Raw genomic sequence first — 19,044 nt, 5'->3', positions numbered from 1 at the left:
TATCCCTCATTGTGTTTGTGGTTTATGACCTGCTGCCAAATAAATCCTCTGCATTATCTTTATTGCTGCATGATTAATAGTAATGAATTTCATTGTTTTGAGAATGTGCCAAAGGAAACAGAGCTTCTGGCCTAACGTCATAATGCAGACCTCTGCAACTCCCCACATTTCCTAGACTGGAATTCCAGTGAACAACATCAGCCACTCCTGCACTGTTACAAGTTAATTCAAGTGCTCGAGCAATACTGTTTATATCCTTGAAAATACAGCTCTAAGACAGCTTTATGGTGACATTTCAAGCAAGGCCTTCCTGTTCTGGGACACCCTGAAATATTATGAAGGTGGATGGGGGTGTTGGAGATAGTCTATTAGTTAAAGACTGGAAGGTAAACCATAAAATTGCATGCTTGAAAATGCGAAGTGCCATTGGTAACTGGGTACAGTTTAAATCGTAACCATGTCTGCCAAGACTTACTGAGATATACTGCAGTGAACTTTTGCAAAATTCTTGATAGCAGACATTAAGCCTGGAAGTGCAAGTTAAAACAAAGAGCACCCAAATACCTTGTCTACTGGTCAGTGCCAAGATTTAAGTGGAAGAAATGTACATCATAGCCTCCAGTACAAGCAGGGGTTGCTGAACTCTCTCATACCCACAACTCCCCCTAGAAGTGCCCTTTCTTCCAGATCTGTTCTTCCATACAATCACATTTTTGCTACCTGGCTTGGGCAAACATAGTAAGCAGCCAACCTGGTGAATTTGCAGGATAGAAATTGTTGGTTGGGTAACATGTTATGTTAAGGAATGCAGTTCAGTGGTAAAAGGTATTTCTGTTCAATCCTTGGCCTCTCCACATAGGGCTGGGAAAGACTTATGCCTCAAATCCTGATCAGTGAGACACACCTGCAGTTTGACTTGGGGTAAGGCAGGCAATTCTGTTTGGTCAGCACTCCCCCCTTACCTCTCACCTTAGTAAAGCTCAGATATGGGAACCCACTATAGGTCTGCTGAACCTGAGGTGCTAGCACAAGCAGACATGGAGAAGTGAATCCTGAGCAGGGAGTCTAAGGGGTTTGCTCCTGAAAAGTAAAATTGGAGAGCCCAGCAAAAAGAGTTAGGCACACAGGGACAGGGATCATAGGAGAACCTCCTCACTCACCGCAAGTATGTTTTCAGTGCACTGGTGATTGTTTTAATCTCCCACTCTGCAGAGATTTCATCTTCTGTTTCAGCTGCTTTAGGATCTAAGGACACAGAAGTATACACATCAGTAAGCTCCCATAGGAAGAAGAGCCTACATCAAGTAATGTAATATTCACCATGGGTTTACCACTTCCCAAACGTTTTCCTTGTTCCATCTTCACAATGTGAATACCCTTTACCTAAGAGCTGAAAATGTAACCAAGACAGAAAAGACTGTGCTTGGCTTGCCTGCAATGTGTTACTTTGATAGGACAGCTTTTTTAAAGAATCGGTTTGTTTCCTGGACAGGCATCCTAGAAGAGAGGAGCAAAGGAACTCAGAAATCTCCACCTAAAGAGGCTGATACAATGCCAGAAGTCACAGCCAAATGAGCACAATAGTCTCCATCTTTCCTCAAGGGTTGACCAGAAAAAGTAAGAACATGGGCATTGATTTGAGGATCAGAAAAGCATAGAATCATAAAGTTGGAAGAGACCACAAGGGCTATCCAGCCCAATCCCCTGCCATGCAGGAAATCTTAATCAAAGCATACCCGACAGATGGCCATCCAGCCTCTGTTTAAAGACCTCCAAGGAGGGAGACTCCACCACTCTCCAAGGGAGTGTGTTCTACTCCCTTACTGTTAGAACAGTCCTTACTGTCAGGACGGTATTCCTAATGTTAAGGTGGAACCTCTTTTCCTGTAGCTTGCATCCATTGTTCCGGGTCCTAGTCTCTGAAGCAACAGAAAACAAGCTTGCTCCCTCCTCAATATGACATCCCTTTAAGTATTTAAACAAGGCTATCATATCACCTCTTAACCTTCACTTCTCCAGGCTAAACATCCCCAGCTCCCTAAGGCGTTTCTCATAGGGCATGGTTTCCAGACCCTTCACCATTCTAGTCGCCCTCCTTTGGACATGCTCGTTTCTCCACATCTTTTTTGAATTGTGCTGCCCAGAACAAGACACAGTATTCCAGGTGGGGCCTGACCAGAGCAGAATAGAGTGGCACTATTACTTCCCTTGGTCTAGACACTATACGTCTAACGATGCAGCCTAAAATCACATTGGCCCTGTTAGCTGCCGCACTGCATTGTTGGCTCATGTTCAAGTTGTGGTCTACTTGGACTCCTAGATCCCTTTCACATGTAGTCTCATTCAGCCAGGTGTCCCCCATCCTATATCTGTGTATTTCATTTTTCCGCCCTAAGTGCAGTACCTTACATTTCTCCGTGTTGAAATTCATTTTGTTAGCTTTGGCCCATCTTTCTAATCTATTCAGGTCCTTTTGAATTTTGATCCTGTCCTCTGCTACTCTTTCTAATTTGGTGTCATCTGCAAATTTGATAAGTATGCCCCCAATTCTGTCATCCAAGTCATTTATACAGATGTTGAATAACACTGGGCCCAGTCTAATTTACAAGCAATATCATACTGATTATACAAATATCAAGAGTTCCACAATACCATGCATGCAGAATAAAGAAAATTAAAAATTAACATACTGCTGACAAGCAACATAACTTAGATCCCTTCAGTCTAAGTGCAATAATGCTATTCAGAGAAAAATTTCAAAAGATCAAAAACAGGATTAACAGTACTTTCCTTAACACTAATTTTTATCTAGTTCCAACCAGTCATTTTCATAGAGTAGGGATACCAGATTGGATCCAACTTTAATCCTTAACAGATCTTGAAGCAGGACAAGATACTGTAAAGTTCCTTCAAGCAGGATGAAAGTATTTGTCCTCCCTCACCTTCCAAGCACCAACTTTCATCTGGAGCCATCCTCTCCTAACATGGAATATGTCTTGTCAGAGAAGTTCCAGCTGTGTTCTTATCACTGGATGCACAGAACAGTAGTATTATGTGTCCTTATGTACAGTATCAATAAGTTGCCTTGAGAACCATTTGGGGAGAAAGGTGAGATATGAACCAAATAAATAAAAACAGAGCTAGTGCTTCTCCACTGATGAGGAAATAGGTGTGCTGGGGGAGGATCTGCTTTTAAGCATTATGGTTACAGGAGACCCAATCTGGATCCAAGTTGGCAACCCTACCATAAAGAAATAGTCCATCTAAATACCATAAGAAGTTGCAAATGCTGTTGCAAATGATCACAATAACAATTTTAACAATAAAAATCAGGGATGGTATTAGCAGCCTACAGTACAAAGTCTGTATAATTACCCTTCACACCTTAAGTCAGGAGTCTTTTGGGAGCAGGGGTGAGCAATTGCTAAGAGAGTTGCATCAGAGAGCTGCACCAGCCTCTTGACAGACCTTGGAGGGATGCCCATACACACTCACTTCAGGGTTGTTGTTGTTTTTTTTTTTTTAAAAAAACAACCTTTGAAACATTAACACTTATTTTTACTTAAATTTTTTAAAAGTCCCCACACCTTGTATGAGAATTTAAGAATTCTGGGATTTGCACAAAAATAACACTGCTTCCAGACAGCTGTGTCTGGAAACAGCAAACTTACATAATATTTTTTTAAAATCCACAAAAAAAGCAATCTTAAACACATACACAAAAATACCTGCAAGGTTTTCTTGTGCAAATGTGCTGTTTTTGCCATCTTTTGTTGGACAAGATTGCTGGCTTTTGTGTTAAAAAAAAAAGCAATATTGCACAAAATGACATGTGGCAGTCTGAAAACTGTTTTTTGTGCAAAACTCATGATTTTCATGCAACAAACCATCACATTTATGGTCTGTGCAGAATAATTCCCTCAAATACATCAGGATATGGAAATAATGAATGAGAACTACACATAACTATTTGTTTTCTCCACAGTGGGGAGAAAACTGTGGAAATTATATGTTCTCATTTGTAAAGATGAAATGTGCTGCTGTGTGGCTTCAAGTCATTTTTTACTTATGATGACCCTAAGATGACTCTATCATGAGGATTTCTTGGCAAGATTTGTTCAGAGGTGGTTTGCAACTGCCTTCCCCTGAGGCTGAGAGCATGTGACTTGCCCAAAATCACCTTGTAGGTTTTATGGCCGAGCTGGGAATCCAACCCTGGTCTCCAGAGTCATACACCAACACTCAAACCACTATGCCATGCTGACTATCATAGAAAAATATTAATACCCCAGCACTAAACACTGTACAAAGGATAAGGGAATGAGGATACCCACAGAGACTATTAAAAATTCAAATTTTTTAGGCATTAAAACAATATTGTGGACCAATGTTCAAGCAACATAGTATGAATTAAGCAAGTGTGGAGAAGTCTAGATAAGGGTGCAAGGTCTGCTTAAACAAATGAGTGCCCCTAGCCTAAAAACTAAGTTCTTCGGAATGAATACTCAACTATAAATCAACCTCATGTATAAGTCGAGGGCAGGTTTTGGGCCAAAATTGTGGATTTTGCAATGACCCGTGGATAGGTCGAAGGCAAAACTTGGAGGCTCCTTCAATGTAAGTATGTGTTCATGTGGCAAGAGGGACCCTAATTGAGGCTTTTTTGCTTCAGCATTTCAGCTTTCGTTTCATCTTTTACTCCCCAGACAGTAGCAGACAGCGCGGGTGGGAGAGGGACTCTGTTTGTTTAAAAGCAATCAATCACCCAGGACTCTTTCTGCTCAGCTCAAGAGAGAAAGAAGCGGTACAGAGCACCAGGAAGAGGCAGCCGGGAGCCACCTCGTTACTGTGTAGCTGCGCCGCAGCAACCAAACTGCGCAGCGTGGCTACGAAAAAAGGACCGCTAAAAAGCAGCCACCGCAAACAGCTGGCAGCGGCGTGAGCACGTCACTGCTGAGCGGCTCCATCTGGAGGCCGCCCAGCAGTGACGTCATCGCTATGCACGCCGTCTATTTGGCACCACGCAACGACGACGCCCACATCACAGGCGAGGGATGTGTGGATGTGGCGCCCCTTGCACATGACTAGGGTGTCCTTCGGGGCATGTCTGTACCGGACCATAGAAACTGCTCTCCCGACTGCATGGAGAGATCTGAAAGAGTTGCTATGACATTCTGACCCATAAATAAGTTGACCTGGGATTTGGGTGGTCAATTTTTGGGCATAAATTTCTTGACTTACATGAGTATATATGGTAAGCAATCCCCCCCCCCCTCGACACACACAAACACACATACACAGAGCCAGTTTTCATAATGCTCTAGCTAATCTAATCACCAAGAAGTGAAATACATTGTGGAGATGCTCAATTCACAGAGCTGTGTTCCACATGGAGACCATGGTGAACAGACAATGGTAAAATGGAGATAGAGTGGTAATAGGAAAACCTTACTTCTCACCACTGGTGTTAGGATCATTAAGGGCAATATAGTTTTCATCTACTGTGTCATCCTTTACTCCCCCTTCCATATGACCATGGTTGCTATTCACTGCTATGGAGGAAGGGAGGATCTGCAAAGCTGGAAATGTAGTTGGGGGAACACACTGTGGTAAGAGCAAAGCTTAGCTCACCACACCTCATACTTGGTGGCTCAGCCTCCACTGGCACTGATTCTCTGTGGGTGAGTCATTGCTGGCAAAGTAGCGTGTGTATCTGTATCCCTAGGCATCCCAGGGCAGAAACCATGCTAGACGCAGCCTTGCTGAGAAAATAAAAATAAAGTTCTGCATAAACACACCCACAGACACATACACAGACATACACACACTATATCCCAGGAATCCCTGGGAGCCTGGAGTGTGAAATACAAGCTTTCCCTCCACACACACTGTGTCTGTCATAATAACAGGCACTTTGCTAATAATAAGTAGCATGTCTGCACTGTGTCAAGTTATGTGAAACAGTCTGGGGGTGAGTCAGTGCTGGCAGAGTGGCATGTGTATTTGTATGCCTGCCCAAAGCAGAAACCATGCTAAACTTAGCCTTGCTGACAAAATAAAAATAAAGTTCTACATAAACATACTCACAGAGACACACACACACACTATAGCCACTGTATCCAGCAGCTATATTTTGTCAGGATTGTGAAGGAAAAAATAAAGTTCTCACACAGTGCTGCATAATGGGACTTTGGCTCAGCAGTGTGTCAGCAAATTATCCGCTGAGCTGCTTGACCTGGTAGACCTTAAGCTCACAACTCCAGAAACCTTTCGCCAGATGAGCACTTATGCCAGACTGACATTTGCTGCTAGAAGCAAAGAAAGACTGCTCATGAAGTTCCCACTGGCTTGCAAAACAGAAACATCTGCAAAGTGCCTCCAGGGGCCACTAACCAGAGTTCAAGAGCAAGAGGGAAGATGGAGGCCAAATAAATGTATCTTTGCCAATCATGATCGGGGTGTGTGTCTTTGTTTGTGTCAGTGTGTGTCTACAGGGAAAGAGAGACGTTTTTAAAAACTGGTGAATGGGCTTTGTGGTTTAGTAGATGTGGTAACTGCACACAGAGAAATAAATATGCACTTTAATAAATTAGAACTAGACTTCTAAATATTGCACCATGCACAATAAGAAGCTGGAATAAGCTAGGCAGTTTTTGGCTTCTGGACATATAATTTTAGTTTGTTCAGTTTTGCCTTCTGATGCCCTTGAAATGCAATGTTTTTCCCCTGATTCTTCATTTATGCAGGCAGATTATCCTCGGCATCATTACTTTTAAACTCTGTTCTTTCCTTGGCCCTCCCAACAATCCATGTGAACAACACCTGGTGAAGAGGTATCACTGAAAAGGGTCCACTTTGAGACAGACTCACTAGAAAACATGGAGGTGTTGTCATACTTCCCTGAAACACGTCTTGCAGTCTTGGTCATTTTGCCTTTGCTTGTGTTAGCTTTTCAAATATACAAAACAGCTATATAAAATTATAGACTGAGAAAGTATCTAACAGCTTGACAGCACAGCTATTTATGGCATTGTGTTTAAACCCATCCTTTTTAATAGGATTTATTTCCCATCATAATCCAGCAATCCTTCTAAGCAATCTGCTTGCAGCCAGTGGCCACACCATAAAATATATCTTCCCAACAAAGTAAGTAGTGGCTATTCTTATTCTCAAGACTTCTGAAAACAAATTAGAAGTCACTGGGCAAATGAAGTCTAACATAAAGTTTCCTTACCCATGCTGGCTTATTTGGCTAGAAGCCATAATCTCCACACTGATCGAAGTGGTATACAAAACTGTAGTGATTCCCATCATGTGCTACCTAATCCTTTTAACTGGACATGCCAGGAAAGTGACCCTGGGATCTTCTGCATTCAATTACAGAGCAATGCATCTTCCTCTGCTTTAAACCTTGCAGAGCACACTGAAACCTTCTTCTCTTTTTTCCATATACTTTCTTGGTCCCACTACAAAAAAGAGTTAAATCATAAATGAGTGTTGGGTTCCATATTCACGTGTGAGCTAGTGACACTTATGCTTCATCAGATCCTACAGATGTTAGACTGCATGTCTCAACAGTTATTGCTCCTAGGAAACCAACTCTTCTCTCTTACCGTCAAATTGTGCACAGCTTCTTTCCTATCTTATTTGCTGATCAGAACTTAATTCTTTCTTACATACTTTTCCTTGCCAATAACTTCTCTTTTGAATTCAATGACTTACTTCTGTTTTCTATTAATCAGATTTTTAAAAAACCTACTATCTCTTGCCTGCTTGAGACTGAAAGTCCAGGAGAAGAGAGTTTATATATTAAAATGTCTTTTGCAAGGTATCTCTTGTGAGTGTTTGCTATGTATATTAAACTGTTAGAAATCAAAAGTGGACAACATGAGAAACAGATATTCCTAAACAGCTGTTGTACAATTTCAGTATAAGGGGGAAATGCATACTTGCATTTGTGAAGCGTGGCAAGCATGTTTTGTTTTTTCTGCAAACACACGGGCTAGAAAGCCAGTGAGTTTAGTCGGCCAGGGCCTACGAAAGACTGAGCCAGCATATTATTCATGTGATGCTCTCAATTTTTACCAGATGCTAGAGTCAATCAACAAAATCCCTACTGCCAGCATGCCCTCCAGCTCAGCTCCTAGGGAGCATCTGACAGGATGCAATTGGATAGAAAACATTGGCTTGGATCTCTACATGGACCTGGACCTACTTCTTATTTATTTTATTTCACTTTCAAGTATTTCCATTCCACCTTTCCAAAACCTACCATAAGGTGTTAAAATACACAAAATTGAAAGCTGAACTATAACCACAGGGAAAACAAATAACAAAAATCATAAAAACATTTAGAGGTCAATGTTAAAATATGTGTTGTGAGGCACTTTCTGAACACAGAGTTCATTTCATAGCTTGCCTCAGAAATTCTAGAGACAGTACATTCTAGAGTTGGGAAGTGACATAGGAGACAACTCTTTTCCATGTAACTGACAAGTAAAAAAGTTTAAAAGGAGATAGGGAGCCAGACCCTAGGCTGTTTACAATCTTAAAGGGTTAAAGCTAACACCTTGAATTGAGCCTGGAAAATAACTGGCATCCAGGCAGACCTTTCGGTATTGGGAGCCATGTGACCATGATACTGAGTACTAGTTGGCAGCCTAGCTGCTACATTTTGTACCAACTGAAGTTTCTGGATGTTCTTCAAGGGTAGCCCCACACAGAGCATGTTGCAACTGACTAAGCGTGATGTAACCAAAACATCTGCAGAAAGTCTAGAAGCCAAATTTCAGGAGCCTTTTGGTTTTATTTATGCTGAAGAGCAACTTGCACCTTTAAAATGTGATTATTTGGGTTCTTTACAAGTGCAAGGACACATACAGTGACAGTTTGGAAAAATTACTAAATATTGTTAAACTTCACATGCTTGTTTTACAGATTTAGCTAGAAGCCTACAGTCAAATACTTGGCTTGTTGGTTAAACCAATATGTGAAATTCCCATTCTCATTCCAAACACACACATACAAACACAACATTTAGCTCATTATTGCTCCTTTAGAATTACCAAGTCACAATGCTACAATGACAGCTGAAGTCAAAACTGGTAGAATATGCCCTGTTAGGCTCCAGGCTTCAACCCAGGGAACTTTATGAAAATGTAACTCCTATCTGAGTGCCATTTATCAATCTCTGATCCTGCCACAACTATTCACACTCTTGGATTACTACAGCGAGCCTAAAAATTCTATTCTGCGAAATATCTTTAATTTCTTTCCCATACATTTTAAAGAAAGTTCTTATGGGCCAGTTTAGCAGGCAGAAGATAGAAAAGACCAGCATATAATACGTAGGCTATGTGAAACTCACAGAAACAAAGAATCATAGAGAGACCCGAAGGGCTATTCAGCCCAACCCCCTGCCATGCAGAAATATACAATCAAAGCATTCCTGACAGTTGGCCATGTGGCCCACATAACTAAGAACAGGACAATTATAACAACAGTGTCTATTTTTATCTTTGAAACATTAGCAGGTATGTCCCTATGAGAAGCTTCCACAGCCCTCACCAGTTCCTTCTCCCTACATTTCCTTCCTGCTCTTACTCTCTTCTTAAAGCTTCCCATTCTCCACCTACAAGTCTTCTGGGCTCTGTTTTTCTGACTCTGCTGCCTATCATGCACCCTTTCATCAACGTTTAATGATTTGGTCACTAGACTGGTCCACTCTCAACACACTGCTTATCTAGTGCCTAGAAATTAACAATCTGCCCTTTAATTTTGAAACATTTCACAGACATTGCTGGGCTCACTGGAAACAGAAGAGAGGCTCCAACATACTCAAAACCTATTTTTAAGAAAGGGCTGTGTTGGGGAGAAACCTACTAGGAAAATAATTAAAGAGGATCAATTTGTTGCCTTTGCATGTCTTCTCTCTCTCTACACCTATCTACATGCCCACACACCATTCCCTCCATATGCCTCTGGAAACAGAGACTGGTGGAGACAGCAGGGGTGTTTTAAAAACTTTAAACAGAAGCCAGACACACTGCACAGCAAAGCTCCAGGACTTCTCCCTCTCTTAATTTCCACAAGGACTAGACTCATGTGTGTACAGAGGCCATGGAGCACACCCAATCTTTGTTTAAAGTGTAACAACATGCACACCAATGTAAATCTTGTTTCTTTCATTCTGATAAATGAGAGCAAAATATTTCAAAAGTTTTGTCATCACTGAATGGGATTACAAGAGTTATTGCAATTTTCTGATGACTTGGGTACTTTTTTAGTCTTGCAAAAATTGTGGGGATTCCCCACCCACCCCCATGGAATATATTGTTTAACTTTGTTTAACAGCCTACATTTTACACAAAACACTGTTGTGTGTCTAAAGTTAAAATAAACAACATGTGTAATTAACTATAATCTGCTCTGGCTGAAGATTGGGGTATAAATACAGTAAACAAGCAAGCAAGAAAGCAACATCCTAATGAAAATGAGGAAAAGATGCAGAGAGAAAGCATCCATGTTTACTCTCCCTGAAGAGCTAACATCCTGTAATTGGTAGTTTAATTTTTTGACAAATGGACAAACTTTGTGAACATTTCTTATCCATGTACCCAAATGTTCTACTGATGCTATATGAGGCATGGGTCCTTGGACCATCTCTCTGTTTTCTAGCCACTCTGTATGAGATCTTGCTCCAGGATAAAGTTAGAATTTTCTCCTCTCTCATTGAAGCTGCATGTTGGATTGCTTCAACTCCTGATTAACATTCCATGCCACCACACCAGTGCAGACACTGAATGCCAGAGGCTTCCTTGCCATAATCACAACATAATATATATGGCACCATGTCTATGTGACATATAGATGCTGTTTAAGTTCTCTGGACTCAGACAGGATGACATACTGTGGATGGTCAGTAGTTCTCACTTCAGAAAAGATGTCATTCTCCTCTGAGAGTATAATCCATTTGAAGAAGACTTCCTGCCTTTGAAAAACCCCAGTTTTTGACAGCTACTGCTAAAGGGTCAAAATCCATTTTGAGGGCTGGGTTTTTGCCTCTCCAGCAAGAGTCATGTAGGATGCAGTCTGAGGAAGCAATCCTTGCATAAAAATATCATCACTCATTTTGTTTAGGGGCTCCTTTCCAAGGCCACACCCACAAAACTATTGTTGGGAGCTAGAGGCCATTTTCCAAATTTCAGATTGGCTTACTGAATTAGACTCACTGTCAAGCAGTTATTGGATTCTCCACCAAGTTTCCAAAACAGAAAGCCATGTCTCCTGTGTGGCAATGCCAAAAGGCAATCAACAGGCAACCTTCCCCACCCATTTTATTTTTAAGCTTTTATAAAGACTAAGTATAAACATTCCAGAACATGCCACCAGGAAAGAACAGACCAAAGGAGGCTCCATTAAATCAGTTTGGGGCAAAAAAACCACTGCAGAATGAATCCCTTGACCAAACTGGAGACTGAGCCAATAGCCTTTTAAACAAACATGCAAATTTTTTTCCTGATGTTCCTTTCCTTGCTCTGCTGTGGTAAATGGCCATCTTCCAGAGCTTTCCTCCAGGCAGAAGAGGAATAGAAATGTCACTTCGTCTAGCTGGCAAACCGAATCAAAGGGAATACATACTTTACAGATGTATGTCTAACTACAGCATGGTACAGCTTGGGTTTCCCTCTGAGCCCAACATACATAAAGATTAAGCCAGTCAGAAGCAATGAAAGATGAAGAGCATCTAGTAAAATTCCTCCAGACTTCTTTTACATCAATTTCCATGGTAGACATTTAAAATACATTATTGGGTCTTCCCTCTCATGCTGGTGTGCATATATGAAAGGCGGAAAGGAAAAACTTACAGAAACAGATTCATGCACAGAAAACCCACAGGTGGTTTGTGGCATGTACTTTCTGTGGGGGAAAAACACAATATTTTTGTTCAGAAATCAGTGTATTTCATGCAAAATACATGTTTTCTGACTCCAATGATCTTTCTGTGCAGGAAAACCATGTGTAGTTTTACAGGAAATTTGTCCCAAAGTATAAACAAAGCTCAAAATTTGTGCAGAAATCCCTGCATTTTTGTAAATCAAGGAGAAAATGGCAGAAATTATTCATTCTTGTATGCAGGAACAAAATAAGAAAAAAATTACATCCTCGTTCTTTGCCAGTGAAAGGCATAGAATTGAGAGACATAGGCATGTTATTCTGGAACACGGCTGTATACAAAGGGATCTTGAAGCACCTTTGAGACTAAATGAGGGAAAGAAGTTGTAGCATAAACTTTTATAGACAAGGGTCCAAAACACACTGCAGAAAGAATCCAGTTTAAGACTGCTTTCAGTGCCCTGGCTCAATGCTGGGGAATTTGGGGAACTGTAGTTTTGTGAAATATTAAGCTTTCACTGTCAGATATCATTGGTGCCACAATAAACTACAATTCCCAGGATTTTCTAGCACTGAGCCAGGACAGTTAAAGTGGTCTCAAACTGGATTGTTTCTGTAGAGTGTTTTGGACCTTGGTCTACTTCCTCAGATGCATGGAGTGAACATATGTGCAGGAAGGACCTTTATAATTAGACTGTATGAATAGCCACAGAAATACAAAACTTATGATGGGATAAGTTCAGTTTTAACTATAGTTGTTAAGGGACAAAGGTAGGAGGAAAGATGTTGCCCAAGGCCAGGCTGGGTGGATGACCAGAGTTTTGGAATGTGGTGTGTGCAGGCTGGGGACCAGAAAGGAGATATGATGACTGGTTAAGAGTAGCCTATTGACACTGAGGTGTTAAGCAATGTTACAGTATGTGTAGCACACCAGGAAGTCATTGTTTCTGTTCACTGTTGATGGGTTAGTGTTTGTGGACATGCTCCAATTCAGTTGTTTCTCTTTCCAGTCTTCTTTCGTAGGTTTTTATTTGTGGGGGGAGGGTCGAGAAATGCTGTTAAAGGCACATCATCACCATCATATTCCCTCTACATTCAACAACCTTAGCTTTGTGGGTATGGGCTTAACATTCTGGTGTCTCTGTTCCTTTTCTGAGATACTGGTTGCTAGCTGTTGGGGATTTTAAAAACTGATTCGCTGTATTGCTTGGAGAACTCACTGGTTCCAACCCCTTGGGATCTCCCTCTCCAGCCTCAATGTGCACTAGCCCCTACTTTTCAAATTTTTTTTGTATTTGTTTTTTGTTTGTTTGTTTTTTTAAAAAAACTTAATCAAACTGCTTAAGCAACTAAATATTACACTCTTATTAGTAAAGCAACTTGGCTCTTCTGACGACTTTGCTCCAGTCATTTCAAGATAGGCAGCAATTCTTTATACAGGTAGCAGACTCCTGCTACATATAGTGCACCCTTCTTTTATGTGGGGATCCGTTCTGGACCCCATGTAAAAGAAATAGTGCATATGCTCAAGCCCCATTACAAATAATAGAGCTCGTGCTCTCTGTGGCACGGTAGTGCAGTGGCGTGTGCACCATTGTTTCTTCCAGTGCACAGCGCTGCTTCTTCCGGCGCTGCTTTCAGCATATAGTGCGCCCACGTATGAAGCGGGTGCACTGTAATCATAAAAATACATAATCATAAATCTACATAATCATACTGATAGATTTACTGCATTTCAATCAGAACGGATTTGAAGACAAGATAATTGAAAGAGTCATTTCTAAAATTAGACCGAAAGTTATTTCAGCAAATACAGTGGGACCTTGTTATCCACTGGGGTTTGGTTCCAGGATCCCCCGTGGGTAACAAAATCTGTGGATGCTCAAGTCCCATCAAATATAATGGCAGAGCAAAATGGCGTCCCTTTTATAAAATGGAAAATCAAGGTTTGGTAATTGGAATTTATACCTTTTTAAAAATATTTTCAAGCAGTGAATGCTTGAATCCATGGATAAAAAAATCTGTCGATAAGGAGGGCTGATTGTAATCATTCTTTCGAGAACTACAAGGTATACAGATTTTCTGTGCATCAATTTATCCAATCATTTTGTGAATGACTAACAAAGTGGGAATCTGGCAGCATTTCCTAGTAATAATGCTGAAATGATACAAGAGTCTGTCAGTAATGATGGCTAAAATATTATTACAACTTTCAATTAACAATATTAATATGAATGTAAACCATACCAAAAAGTTATATATCGATTCATAAACACACCAACTGCCAAGTAAACATAAAAGATACATTTTAAGCATGTAACAGACAAGAAATGGTTTAATATTGATGAATTTCAAGAAAAGTCTTGAAAAAAATTATGGCTGACATATTAACTAGTCATGAAAGTTAGCTAATTCTGCTACCTGAAATTCAAGTGAATTCCAGTCCAACAGCTTATTTTTGACAGTAGTCTGAATTACACTCATCTAGGAATTATTAAATATAAGAATTAGCAGGGATGCAGGAAATACTTATGAAAAAAGGACCAAAAGAGATAAATGTTCTTCACATGTAACTGATAGAGAATGAGTTATACTATACAGTGCTACATATATCAAGCAAAAATGCCTGACATTCTTTCCTTTGGTTGTTGTTGACTTCTAGTAATTTCTGACTTATGGTGACCCTAAGGTGAACCTATAATTTTTGGCAAGATTTGTTCAGAGGTGGTTTGCCACTGCCATCCTTTGAGGCTGAGAGAGTGTGACTTGCTCAAGGTCTCCCAGTGGGTTTCATGGCTGAGCAGGGAATTGAACCCTGCAGTCCAACACTCAAACCACTATGCCATGCTGGCTCTAGACATCTCCCTGTTTTATCATCAAAAGGGAAACTGGCAAGCTCAAGATATACACTGAGGAACTTCTGAGCTGCAGAAACAGGGCTGTAAACTTTTCTCCATCTCGCCTGTCTCCTTGTTCATAGTTTTGTCCTTCTTTTCTATCCTTGCATACTGTCTTGCTCCTCCTATCTCCCAGAGAGGCAAAATATAATAATTACACAAACAAGCAAACAAACACTACACAAACATATTCTAAGAGCTACTCATTATGTTTGTCAGAAGTTAACCATGCAACCTAATCTTGTGGTTGCTCAGCACATCAGTGGTTTATATTCTCTGATTTGGGAATTTGTTTAACTGTGATGATTGTTTAGAAGATTGTTTAAACCTTATACAAGACAATAAAATATCTCTTGTGTTGTTCAAACATCAGACATAATTTGCCTCTCTGTCAGGGTAAAATTGCTATGTACATCAATGAGTTGCTGCTGTGTACAAATACACATTGTATTTAATACAGACTGTCTTAATTTCCTACTGTAATTAATTACATGCTGGAAGTACCATGCTATACAATACATGCCTGCTTCTAAGCAAACTCCAGTGAATTCAGTGCAGCCTGATCCCACCATGTATACACAAGACTACATCTTAGGAATACCAGGCAAAAATTCAGGAGAGGCTTTCCTTAAAATGTCTGTGTTCTGCTATGTGACATTTTGATAGTCTTCATTCCAGTAAAACGTAACTGAAAGAACAAGTTCTTGCTATTAGAATGAATGAGATTATGAATCACTCTATGCCATCACTTCAACAAACAGCTGATGAAGAGGTGTTTGGAAAGGGATATTCCAACAACCAATCTTTCACTATCCAGAATTCTAGTGTCTGCAAGTCAAAACCAGCTTTTGTGAAAGTACTCTATTTGCTTTAACAAACAACCTTTATATTAGTTTTTTGTGGGGCTTTGGGGTATGAGGCCATATTCTAGAAGAGTTTATTCCTGATGTTTCACCAGCAACTATGTCTAGCATCTTCAGAGAAGGCTGGCATGGAAGAGACTGGGGAATATATACTGTTGGTTGAGAGGAAGTGATTTCCATGTTAATCTGTGTATTGTTCTGTTGTTGAATGGCAAGGCCTGAGGGCGGGAGGATATGCAAAGAGGATTTGTGTCTGTATAATTAGAGATCCATTGTTTGCTGGGAAAACCTCTGACCCTAGATGGTTTTCATTTGCATTTGTTGGGTCTTCATTTTGGTGTTTTTCAGGACTGGTAGCCAAACTTAGGCATGCTACAGCCTGCCGAGAAGCGGCGGTCTGCCGCCGTCAGCGGTTGCAGCGTCCGGGAACCACAGCAGCCAAACAGCGCGGTTCCCAGACGCTGCCAAGAAGGAGCGCGAAAATCACACTCCTTCTTGCGGCCTGGAAGAGACGCCGCGAGGCGCTAGTCGCGCACTCGTGGCGTCACTTCTGCCATGCGACGTGCGGACGCAGAGCATCCGTTACGTCAAAATGGCGGTGGCCGTGTGGAACGGCTGCCGCCATTTGTTACAGACTCTGTCCATAACAGGGTAAGGGGCGTCTAGAAGATACACCCCTTTTTCAAACTGGGACGTCCTGAGGACGCCCGAAATGGCGGTCTGTAAACCGCCTGAGTTTACTTTCAGGATTTCTTCTTTCTGTTGAACTTGTCTAGGTGTTTGTGGATTTCAATGGCTTCCCTGAGCATGCTTGACCTGATAGTTGTTGGCATAGTCCACAATTTCAGTGTTTTCAAACAGCATTTTATGCCCAATATGATTTATTATATCTTCTATTACTGCTGATTTTTGTGGCTGACCGACAGTGCATTTGGGGGTCCCTAAGTAAACTTGTCTGCAGATGCATGGTATGCGATAAACTCCTGTGGCTGTGAGAGGCGCAAAAAGTATCTGTGAACCCCACTTCCTGGAAGATGAATTGAAGCAGCTGGACTGGTCTCTACAGGCTAATGTTTACCCCAGCTCAGACATCAGAAGGGCTGCCAGACTCAGAAAAACCCATAGGGGCAATAATAATAATAATAATAATAATAATAATAATAATAATAATAATAATAGGATTTATTTATATGACGCTCAATCACTGGGAATCCGGGAGGCTTACAACAGATGGGATAATAGACAGGTCCCTGCCCTCAGGCTTACAATCTAAAAAGACATGCCACAAAAGGAGAAGGGAATGGTGAGGGGGGGGGGAGGGGATCAGGTCCAGCATTCTTCTCTCCCTCTGAGGCCTGGACCAAGGCAGATGGACCAGAGGGAGGGCTCTTCTTCTTCAGGCTAGCCCTGATGGAGCTGGGTCTGCCTGGTCAACTCCCTCATAGGCTGGAAGATGACAGTTATGGAGAGAAGAGTCTCTTCTTCCAGGCTAGCCCTGATGGAGCTGGGCCTGCCTGGTCAACTCCCTCATAGGCTGGAAGATGACAGTTAGGGAGGGAGGAGTCTCTTCTTCCAGGCTAGCCCTGATGGAGTTGGGCCTGCCTGGTCAACTCCCTTGCAGGCCGGAGGACAAACCACCACCCAAATGAAAGGTATTTTTATCATATATCAAAGGGGTCACAGATAGAATAGGGAAACAGGTGAGGAAGTACAACCTCCAAATAGTTTACAAACCAACCAAGAAAATCCAGCAAATGCTTCACTCAGCGAAGGACAGGAGAGACCTTCTCAAGGCTGCAGGAGTTTACTGCATATTGTGCAACTGCATACAAGTCTGCAAAGGGAATGCAGTGGCCAAACACAAATCAAGGAACAAGCCTTGAGAGCCTACAGCACATGGTACTTGTTCATGGTCTCACATCCAAGTACTAACCAGGGCTGACCCTGCTTAGCTTCTAAGGTCAGACAGGATCTTTAGGGTAGTTAAGTTTACTGTGGCCATCAGGGCTTCTCATTAATTATTGAGATCCCCCTGTGCACTTTCCACCAAGCATGTGTGAAGAGAAGGAGGTTAAGTTAATATGAAGTTGTATTCTGTTAGTCTGTGATTCAGTGTTTAATATCACTAGTCAACCCCTCCCTTCTCTTTTGACAGATCTGTCTTCAGCAAAGCAGAAGTTTGCAGACTCTTTGAATGATTTTAAATATCGATGTATAGGTGATGTTGAAACAAATGATGAAATATGTATAGGTAAGTACAGTACGCCCCTTGTTTACACGGGGGACCTGTTCCAGACTCCCCCCACGTAAAACAAAAAATGCCTATGCTCGAGCCCCATTTAAATGAATGGGGCTCATGCACGCGGCGGTGCGGTGGCACACTCACACCATGGGCACACGCCCTGTTCATCCCTATGGGATGCGCCGCCCCTTCCTCCCTGTGTAACGCGGGCGCAGTGTATATGTAAACTAGTAAAATGTGGGCTAGACAGTGTGACTGTTAGGTGGATTTGTTATTGCTTAATTGACCAAACCCAAAGGCTGCTCAATAAATGGCTCATCCTCATCCTGGAGATAAGTGACTAGAAGGGTGCCACAGGGTTCTGTCCTGGCCGAGTGCTCTTCAACATCTTTATCAGTGACTTGGATGATGATTCAAGAGGGCATACTTATTAGATTTGCAGATGAAATTAAATTGGGGAAAGGGAGTAACTAATACCCCAGAGGGCAGGGTCAGAATTCAAAATGACCTTAACAGATTAGGGAGCTGAGTCATAACTAACACAATGAATCTCCACAGGGAGAAATATAGGATACTACACTGGGGCAGTAAAAATGAAATGAGCAGATATAGGGTGTGTGACACCTAGCCTGACGGCAATATATGCACGTATGATTTAGGAGTCATGGTGGACTACAGGCTGAACATCTCAGCAATGTGATGCAGCAGCCAAGACAGCCAATGCAATTCTAGGCTGCATCACTGTCTAAATCGAGGGAAGTACATAATGGTGCCACTCTATCCTGCTTTGGTCAGGCCTCACCTGGAATACTGTGTCCAGTTTGATAAAATAGAATTCAAGAAGGATGCGGAGAAGCTAAAGCATGTCCAGAGGAGGGTGGCCAAAATGATGAAAGGTCTGGAAACCATGCCCTATGAGGAGTGTTGTAGAGAGTTTGGTATGTTTAGCCCGGGGAAGAGATGGTTAAGGGGTCACATGATAGCCTTATTTAAATATTTGAAGAGATGCCATGTTGAGGATGGAAAAAGCTTGTTTTCTGCTGCTTCAGAGATTAGGACAAAAAGCAATGGATTCAGACTACAGGAAAAAAGATTCCACCTCAACATTAGGAAGACCCTCCTCATGGTAAGAGCTGTTCAGCAGTGG

The 19,044-nt window shown here is 41.6% G+C and overlaps 1 protein-coding gene across 7 annotated transcripts in view; it reads right to left on the bottom strand.

Moving 5' to 3' along the window:
* ARHGAP26 (Rho GTPase activating protein 26) overlaps positions 1-19,044 on the bottom strand; it is a 345,307-nt gene that overhangs the window by 125,111 nt on the left and 201,152 nt on the right. For all 7 annotated transcript variants that reach the window (XM_089531147.1, XM_089531141.1, XM_089531150.1 and 4 more), the window contains exon 15: positions 1,161-1,245. In XM_089531147.1, the coding sequence (XP_089387273.1) occupies positions 1,161-1,245 (85 nt within the window). The remainder of the gene's footprint in view (positions 1-1,160; positions 1,246-19,044) is intronic.

Source organism: Sceloporus occidentalis, unplaced genomic scaffold (assembly GCF_023333645.1).
Source record: "Sceloporus occidentalis isolate IW3139 unplaced genomic scaffold, rSceOcc1.0.p SCAF_1, whole genome shotgun sequence".
Lineage (NCBI taxonomy): Eukaryota > Metazoa > Chordata > Lepidosauria > Squamata > Phrynosomatidae > Sceloporus > Sceloporus occidentalis.
The sequence above is the reverse complement of the archived record's forward strand: the minus strand, read 5'-3'. Positions and strand labels throughout refer to the sequence as shown.